Below are 9,873 nucleotides of genomic sequence, written 5' to 3'. Positions count from 1 at the left end.
CGTTCTCTTAAAAACTTAGTTACCGTTTTTAACACTTTTTGCCCCGTATCTTCGGAACGGTTAGACCTGCTCTCGCGAAAAACTAATCAGCACGTCTCCCCATCAATACGGATCGAATGTTTTTTGAATTATTCAAATCGGTTGATCGGCGTTTCCGAAATCGTCGATGAAAAATTGTATCCACACACACACACACATACATCCATTTTTTCTAAGGTATGCCAAAATATTCAGAAACCTTTGAAACGTAAAGATATATAAAAATTTTCATTTTCGATTTTTTGCGATTACTATATATAAAGTTGTGGAAAATATTTTCTAACAAAACATTGCACATTTATTACATTATGTAACAAATGTATATAACTTTGTAACTTTAGATTACATTACGCCTACATTACACTTAGTTAACATTTGTTATATAACTTTGTAATTTCAGAATACATTGCGCGTACATTACATTTAGTTAACATTTGTTATATAACTTTGTAACATAAAAAGTTAATTGCGGCAACAAGTAGTGTTGACTGGGTACCCTGTAAACAATTTTATATTGCCGTTAGGTTGCGGTTATATAAAAATGTCACCTAGTTATATAAAGTCAACATCATCGTCCGTAAGAAATTTTATTACCTGAAGGTAACTATTCCTACCCTGTTAGTTAACTTGTTATATAACATTGTTTAGTTGCGGTAACATACGGTAATGTTCCTATGCGATATGAATCAACACTTTTTGCAATGCTTTTAATTTATGCGTAAACAATTGATTTTTCTCTAAAAAAAAGATTTACTCATATTTTATTGTATTTATTATTTAAAATTAATATTTTACAATGAACAAAGTAGCAACTAAAATATTTGTTGCTATTGTTTGTTATAAAATACTTGTTACTGTTTTGTTTTGTTCAAAATATTTGTTGCTATTTGTTTATTATAAAATATTATAAGTATTTTATAACAAACAAATAGCAACAAATATTTTGTACTAAACAAAACAGTAACAAATAATTTATAACAAATAGCAACAAATATTTTGTACTAAACACGACAGTAACAAATATTTTGTACTAAACACAACAGTGACTTATTTTATAATAAATATAGCAACAAATAATTTAAACAACAAAATTTATTTCACAAAAAATAAAAAAAGAAAATAAAAAAGTTACAAATTATTCTTGATTTAAATTCATTGGGTTTAGTTTTTTCACAGCTCTCTCGTGCCTCTGCCTGGCGAACCGCAGCCACTCACTGGTTATTTTGTCAAATTCACTTTCTGGCAAGCTGTATTTTGCCACAAATACACCTTTAAACAATTAAATCATAAATACACTACATTTCTATATAAATATAAATATATATATAAGCTGTTAACTGCATTTATTACCTTTGATTATGTCGATCATTTTGATGTTATACATAGGCAAGTTTTGCTTGCGACCTAGCCATGAATATTTCATGGCTAGATTATCCGCAAACATTCTGCTTAATGTGTTCCCTATATGAGCTTTGGGATGAAGTCCAACAATCCACAAATACACCTTTAAACAATTAAATCATAAATACACTACATTTCTATATAAATATAAATATATATATAAGCTGTTAACTGCATTTATTACCTTTGATTATGTCGATCATTTTGATGTTATACATAGGCAAGTTTTGCTTGCGACCTAGCCATGAATATTTCATGGCTAGATTATCCGCAAACATTCTGCTTAATGTGTTCCCTATATGAGCTTTGGGATGAAGTCCAACAATCCTGATAACAAACTCGGTCTGCAAATTAAAACCATGCTTTGATTAAATATAATTGCATTTTGTTAAATAATTTCATATATTTTGTACCAGATCAATTTCAAACTCTTCTGATTTTTCTCCACCTAGGTTTTCTTCCAAGGCTTTGACTTCTTCCACAGTCCTCAAAAGAAAAATTTTATCAAATATATTTGTTTTCTTTTTGAGGGAAGATGCCTGAGTCGAAGCCTTGCCTAGGTCGCTGATTTTCTCCTCTATCATGATCACTCTTTTTAAGATATGATCAACAGAAGCTAAAAAAATAAAAATTAGAATATGTATATTATATTGAATGTTATGATAACTTACCTTGAAGAGTGGAAAAGGCATTTATCATAAAAGAGATTATTTCTGTAATAAAATTGTTATTATTACAATCAACATATTTAATTTACTAACATGAGAACAAACTTATTACCTTTGGGAGCACCAACAAGCTCCTGAATTTGTGCTGCTCCCACAAACATTTTCTTCTCCCTATTGCTTTGAGGAGCTATGATAAAAATAATTACTATTAAATTTGAAAAATATTTATACTTAATAAAATTTCAAATCATTATCATTACTTGTGATTGGCCCAGTCTCTCCAGTTATTCTGGTGTCTACTCCACCTTTCACAGATAATTCCGGAACAGAGCACCTTTCTGTAATAAAATTGTTATTACGATCAACATACTTAATATACTAACAAGAGTACAAGCTTAAGTATTAAATTAATACTTTGACAGAAACCACATCTTCGTCGATATTTCTGCATTTAGGAACGCCTCCCGCTTCCTATTGCTTAGAGGAGCTATATTAAAAAACAATTACCATCAAATTTAAAAATTATTTATAGTTAATAAAGGCTAAAATCATTATTACTTGTTATTGGCTCTATCTCTTCAGATTCGTCTCTCAGTCTCTTTTCTGCTCTTTCCTTCGGTTCTGCAATAAAAGCGATTTAATTTGCAAGATGTACAAAGTAAATAAGTATAATGTAATACAATCATTACTTGTCAAAGCCTCGATTATTGCTTCGAGGGCAAACACCGAGTCACTAGTCTTCTTTCTGAGACCCCTCCCAAGCTGCTCCTCTGTAGATGAGTATTCTGAGTCAGCTGCACGTTTGCGAGCTGACTCATAGGTGTCTAAAATTATAAAACAAATAATGTACATGAAATTAGATTACTTAAACTCTAAATAAATAATATTCTCACCGCAGAACCCAATAAACGTTATGGGTGTTTTAATACAAGTGGAGTACCGTACCAATCCGGCTCCACGCGCCTTATAATCAATCGTGTCGGATTTCTGCATGTTGTTGGCCACCAGCACTTTGACCACGAATCATCGTCACCTAAAATTAACGAATTACTTGGTATTCCAGTGTGACCAGATTCGTCACAAAGAACAGCAAATTGTTTTGTTTTAAAAATAGAGCAATATAACCATATTAGTTTAATATTACAATATCGTTGAATCACGAAATATATGATTAACTTACCCCAAGAGATCCATAGCGTTAATGTTAAAATTCAACAATTCACTATCACAAACCTATAAATAACAACAAAACTCACTAACGCTAACCTCAATAAGAACCCTTTCGACGCTACACGAAGAATAGAATGAGGCTTTATTTAAAGCACGGTTTGTTTTGACATGAACTTGTCTATGAGGGCACAGACTCACCAACCATAGATATACAAAATATTATCATGATACCAAACATGTTTATTTATCTATGCTACCAACATTAAATAAATTATAATTGAGGACGGCGCCTTGAACTAATCAAACAAATAAAAAATTTACTTTTGAAGGTTAATTCACAATAATAAATTAATATCATGTGAAATATTTTATGAAGGGAGAAGATAATAATGGAGTTAAATATAAAAAGACGTAAGCAAATGAAAAATTTGACACCGCGAAGAATACGCCAGATTGTCGCTCAAACAGAAAAACATTATTTGAATAGTATAAAAATCAATCGGAATGAAAGTGTATCATCTGAACAAGAAGTAAATAGTAATAATTATAATGAAAATGTTTGTTATAGTACCTTTTCAAATCTATTAGACACCAATTTCGAGAAACAAAATTTTGAAGATCATGCCACTTCAGAAAATGTATTTTGTCAAGGTAATGATAATACTACCCTAAGGGAAGATATACAGAATTTGGCGAAGAGAGACAATTTGACTTTGTATACTGTAAGTGCATTTTTAAAAGTTTTGGTTAAGCAGGGTTACAACGACCTACCTGTGGATGCTCGAACGTTGTTGGGCACTTCAAAAACTGCAACAAAAGCTATTCAAAAAATGAATGGCGGATTTTATATGCAATTTGGTGTTGAAGCAATTCTCAACTCCATGGAAAAACATTTTTTCGAATGCCCTGAGAAAATTCTCTTACAACTAAATTGTGATGGAATGGCAATATCTAAAAGTTGAAATAGCAGTTTTTGGCCTATATTATTGAGTGGAACCTTTCATTGTAGGCATTCATCATGGTAATGGCAAGCCAGCCGATGCCAATATTTACTTAAGTCAATTCGTAAGTGATATGAAGACGATTTTGAAACATGGCATTATTTTTAAGGAGAAGAAATGTGACGTTTTATTATCGAAAATAGTGTGTGATAGCCCAGCTCGAGCATTCATAACCTACGTGAAAGGACATGCTGGCTATTTTAGTTGTCCAAAATGCATTCAAGAAGGCGATTTTGAAAAACACGTAATTTTAACAGAAACTGATGCCATACTGAGAACAGATCAATCATTTAGATCAAAATAACAACAAGAGCATCATACTGGTCTATCTATTTTAGAGGATTTGGGGATTTGTATGGTTTCCCAAGTTGCATTGGATTATATGCACATGGTGTGTTTGGGGGTGACAAAGCGCCTGATTTCTCTCTGGATGTGCGGATCTAGAGATATTCGCTTTACGGACGAGCAGAAAAGGAATATGAACAATTATATAATAGAGCATAGAAAGTTGTTTCCTTCGGAATTTTCCAGATTGCCTAGAAGACTAGAGGATCACAAACATTGGAAGGCCACTGAATACAGACAATTTTTGTTGTATTCGGGGTTAGTAATTTTGAAACCTGTGTTAAGTAACCAATTGTTTTTAAATTTTTTACATTTCAGTTTAGGCATTAGAATACTATGTGATCTAGGGGCATGTCTCAACTGGAATACTTTGGCAGGGAACTTGTTAAAACTTTTTTTGTTAGTTATTCTGATTTATATGGTTCAGATAGATTAACATTCAATATTCATAATATAATCCATTTAGCTGATGAAGTCAAGAATTTTGGTTGTTCATTAGGCAAATTTAGTTGTTTTCCATTTGAAAATTATTTGAGAAGTGTGAAAAATAAGATTCAAGATTCCGCGAATCCCTTTCAACAATTAGTAAACCGAATGTGGGAGGAAAAAACTATTACAAGCAGAAGTGAATTTATTCAAATTAAAAGTTTCTCAGTAATACACCGGACAAAAACATCAAAAATAGAGAAAATTGAATTTAGAAATATTTCTTTAAGTAATATAGCTTCAAATAACTGTTGTTTGACAACTGAGAATAAAATAGTTTTAATAAATAAAATTTGTGATGTTGATAAAATATTGTGTTTGGAAGCGACAATGACAAAATCATTATTTTCAAAACCATTTGACTCGAAACTATTCAATATTCATGTTTTTCACCCAAAAATTATGAGAGAAGTGACAATATCTGTGAAGAAAATAAAACAAAAATGTGTAACACTGCCTTATACAACTAAATCTAATTATGTGGCTATTCCTTTTCTGCACAACTAATTTGTATTTTTGTAACTATAATGACCCTGTATATTCTTGTAGTAACTTCTATTTTTTTCTGTATTCTTTTATAACAATATTTGGTGAGCAATAAATTATTAATATATTTTATAAGTCACCACAAATATTTTCAAAGATATTTATAAGCAGTATTTAGCAAACTGTTCTACACTGATGAGAACGTCTGCTAATTATAATTATAATGTTTTACTGTGTTTAAAATTATGAAAATTTAATCCTCTATTATAATTTGTTCTACAGTATGAACAGTTTTATGTTGGTTTAATGATTGCTAAGCTGCGAAAGTTTTATTGCATGTGGCTCATCAATGATTGCTTTCTCTCGTGTGGATTTTTTCATGGCGTTTTAAATTTTGTTTTAAACTGAATGCTTTTTTGCATATCTTGCATTTATGTGGTCGTTCTCCAGTATGAATCATTAGATGTCGGTTTAATATTTGTTTTGCTATTGTTTGCTATTGTTTTTTTACATATTCCGCATTTGTAAGGACGTTCTCCTGTATGAATCCTTTTATGCCGAATTAATTCACGATTTGTTATAAATGCTTTATTACATATTTCACATTTGTAATGACGTTCTCCCGCATGACATTTTTTATGTTGACTTAAAAAATATTTGTTATATCTTATAGCTTTATGTAAATATAATTGTAAATAAACAAATGTTAATGAAAGTAAATATATACAATTTTTGTATACTTTTTGATATTTATTAAATTAGCTTTATGTAAATATAATTGTAAATAAACAAATGTTAATGAAAGTAAATATATACAATTTTTGTAGACTTTTTGATATTTTGATTAACAAAAATTTGTTAATGTTTTAAAATAAATGTTTTACAGGTTTAAAAAAGTATTAAATCTTTCAAACTTTTTCAAAAATTCTCAAACCACCCGTAGATTTCAAATTGTTAAAACTGTTTTGCCTTAATAGAAGTTGCATTATCTTCCCGGCATGTATAAATAATCAACTTTAGTGAGACATCATATATTATAATTGGCGACTGATATATAAGTAAACTGATTTGCTATTGGAAATTTTTTGGAAAAGCAGGTCCAGCGGTTATAGAGATCTAGTAAAAAAATGACATTAGGCAGTCGTAAATGATCATTAGACTTATGCACATCCAATTATCAGATATTTTATGGAGATTTTAATAATATATATCAATTTTGTTTACGTTTCTATGGGTTCTGTAACATCGTTTGTCCGTTGGACGGCGTTCGAGAATTTTTTTAAAATTTTTCTCGAAGTTTAAAATTTTTTGGAATTAAAAAAAAAAACGTTTTTTTTTTAAATATATTGAGAATTTGGAAATTTTTGGTCATATTCGATTTTTTTTTTAATTTTCGAAATATCTTAAACTTTTGTAAGAATTTTTTTTTTAATTTTTTAAAATTTAGTTTTTTTTTGAAAATGATGAAAAATTTCGGAAATTTGAATTTTTTTGAAAATTTTGATTTTTTTTATAATTTTTAAAATTCAAATATAATAATCCGTTCGCCTCGCGATCGAGTACGAACCAAATGATTTTTTAATCATACAAATCGACTATTTCATACTGTCGAATCGAAACAATCGAATGCTTTTTCTACTTAATCATCTACTTAAACAAAATGTTTTTTGAATTAATCTAATCAGATAATCCGTTCTCTCAAAAACTGCATAACCGTTTTTACACCCTTTACGCTCCATACCTCCGAAACGGCAAAATTGCCTTTTGCAAAAACGCCTCGCGATCGAGTACGAACCAAATGATTTTTTAATCATACAAATCGGTTATTCCATACTGTCAAAAATGTCGAGGACATTTGCTTGGACCATATAAAAAAACTTAAAATTAAAAGTCTTGGTACGGAACCCAAAAAAAATTATACAAAATGGGTACACATTATTAAAATATCTATAAAATATCTGATAATATACATATGTCCAATAAACATTTTTGACCGCCAAATGACATTTTTTTAACTTGTCTTTATTGAGAGTCCAAAACCCCTAGACCTGCCTTCCCAAAAATTTTACCAGTTGTTCATTTTGTCAATACAAGTAAAATGTTTTTTGAATTATTAAAATCGGACGCTCCGTTCTCTTAAAAACTTAGTTACCGTTTTTAACACTTTTTGCCCCGTATCTTCGGAACGGTTAGACCTGCTTTCGCGAAAAATAAATCAGCACGTCTCCCCATCAATACGGATCGAATGTTTTTTGAATTATTCAAATCGGTTGATCGGCGTTTCCGAAATCGTCGATGAAAAATTGTTTTCTAAGGTATGCCAAAATATTCAGAAACCTTTGAAACGTAAAGATATATAAAAATTTTCATTTTCGATTTCTTGCGATTACTATATATAAAGTTGTGTAAAATATTTTCTAACAAAACATTGCACATTTATTACATTATGTAACAAATGTATATAACTTGGTAACTTTAGATTACGCCTACATTACACTTAGTTAACATTTGTTATATAACTTTGTAATTTCAGAATACATTAGCATACATTACATTTAGTTTAACATTTGCTATATAACTTTGTAACATAAAAAGTTATATTGCGGCAACAAGTAGTGTTGACTGGGTACCCTGTAAACAATTTTATATTGCCGTTAGGTTGCGGTTTTATAAAAATGTCACCTAGTTATATAACGTCAACCGAATGAATCAGCACTTTTTGCAATGCTTTTAATTTATGCGTAAATAATTGATTTTTCTCTAAAAAAAAAAGATTTACTCATATTTTATTGTATCTATTATTTAAAATTAATATTTTACAATAAACAAAGTAGCAACTAAAATATTTGTTGCTATTGTTTGTTATAAAATACTTGTTACTGTTTTGTTTTGTTCAAAATATTTGTTGCTATTTGTTTATTAAAAAATATTATAAGTATTTTATAACAAACAAATAGCAACAAATATAATGTACTAAACAGAACAGTAACAAATAATTTATAACAAACAAATAGCAACAAATATTTTGTACTAAAACAAATAATGTACATAAAATTAGATTACCTAAACTCTAAATAAATAATATTCTCACCGCAGAACTAAATAAACGTTATGGGGGTTTTAATACAAGTGGAGTAATCCGGCTCCACGCGCCTTATAATCAATCGTGTCGGATTTCTGCATGTTGTTGGCCATCAGCACTTTGACCACGAACCATCGTCACCTAAAATTAACCAATTACTTGGTATTTCAGCGTGACCAGATTCGTCACAAACAACAGCTCTTGTTCTACAAATAAAGCAATATAAGCATATTAGTTTAACATTACATTATCGTTGAATCACGAAATATATTATTCACTTACCCCAAGAGACCCATAGCGTTAATGTTAAAATTCAACAATTCACTATCACAAACCTATAAAAAACAACAACAACAACAACAACACTCACTAACGCTAACCTCAATAAGAACCCTTTCGACGCTACAGGAAGAATAGAATGAGGCTTTATTTACATTGCTTAAAGCACGTGTTGTTTTGACATGAACTTGTCTATGATGGCACAGACTCACCAACCATAGATATACAAAATATTATCATGATACCAAACATATGCTTATTTATCTATGCTACCAACATTAAACAAATTATAATTGAGGACGGCGCCTTGAACTAATCAAACCAACTAGTTGGTTTGGTATTTAGCCTTGAGGCAAGTTACATGAACTTCCCGATATGTTTAAATAATCGACTTAATCAATAAAAAATAAATTAATTTATGAATCAAAGTATTCCGATTGAATTTATTACACATAATTGAAAACGAACGAACATTTTGAAACGAGGTATTTTCTAAAAGCAAATTTTCAAAACTGAATAATTTTTATAATTGAACCAGTTTCCAAGACTTTAATGGTTTATTATGTTCAAGACCAAGTACTTTATCATTATACCAAGTAAATAGACTAATATTAATTTTAACAAATGTCAAAAGAGATACTCATTTTCTCCAACTTTGATAAATTTTTAATAATGCCGTAATATTTCAGTAAGTTCTATAAGACCATGGTATATATCGCTAAAAAAAATTATCTAAATATCTGCTTAAATTTTTTTGTCAACAGTCAATTACAAGAAAACGGCTTGGTAGATTTTCACCTAAAACTGATCAGTATCATTCCCAACTAATATCTTTCGAACAGTTTTTGATTTTTTAAAATCGGTTCGGTAGGATGTGAGCTTAAATGTGGACGAAAAGTTTAACACTTTTTTTCAA

At 29.7% G+C, this 9,873-nt stretch overlaps 1 protein-coding gene across 1 annotated transcript; it reads right to left on the bottom strand.

The window, feature by feature from the left end:
• Positions 1 to 1,174: 1,174 nt before the first annotated feature.
• LOC113371329 lies at positions 1,175 to 3,101 on the bottom strand. Its single transcript, XM_026611957.1, has 9 exons — positions 3,002 to 3,101; positions 2,798 to 2,932; positions 2,667 to 2,729; positions 2,369 to 2,446; positions 2,221 to 2,295; positions 2,112 to 2,153; positions 1,854 to 2,056; positions 1,625 to 1,784; positions 1,175 to 1,308 (listed from the first exon to the last, which is right to left on the bottom strand). Exons 1-9 carry the CDS (start codon positions 3,099 to 3,101, stop codon positions 1,175 to 1,177), a joined length of 990 nt encoding a protein of 329 aa, XP_026467742.1.
• Positions 3,102 to 9,873: the final 6,772 nt, after the last annotated feature.

Source organism: Ctenocephalides felis, unplaced genomic scaffold, assembly GCF_003426905.1.
Source record: "Ctenocephalides felis isolate EL2017-DRISC unplaced genomic scaffold, ASM342690v1 CF-g0.4_SCAFFOLD_01492, whole genome shotgun sequence".
NCBI classification, from domain to species: Eukaryota; Metazoa; Arthropoda; class Insecta; order Siphonaptera; family Pulicidae; genus Ctenocephalides; species Ctenocephalides felis.
The sequence above is the reverse complement of the archived record's forward strand: the minus strand, read 5'-3'. Positions and strand labels throughout refer to the sequence as shown.

Bases quoted from the DNA above. Each gene is read 5' to 3' on its own strand.
- LOC113371329 (XM_026611957.1), bottom strand. From the start codon at position 3,101: ATGCAGAAATCCGACACGATTGATTATAAGGCGCGTGGAGCCGGATTG. The intron at 2,730-2,797 runs GTAATGATTGTA...CTTTTATTGCAG, and splicing joins AATAATCGAGGCTTTGACAA to AACCGAAGGAAAGAGCAGAA. The intron at 2,296-2,368 runs GTAATGATAATG...TTTTTATCATAG, and splicing joins AGAGACTGGGCCAATCACAA to CTCCTCAAAGCAATAGGGAG.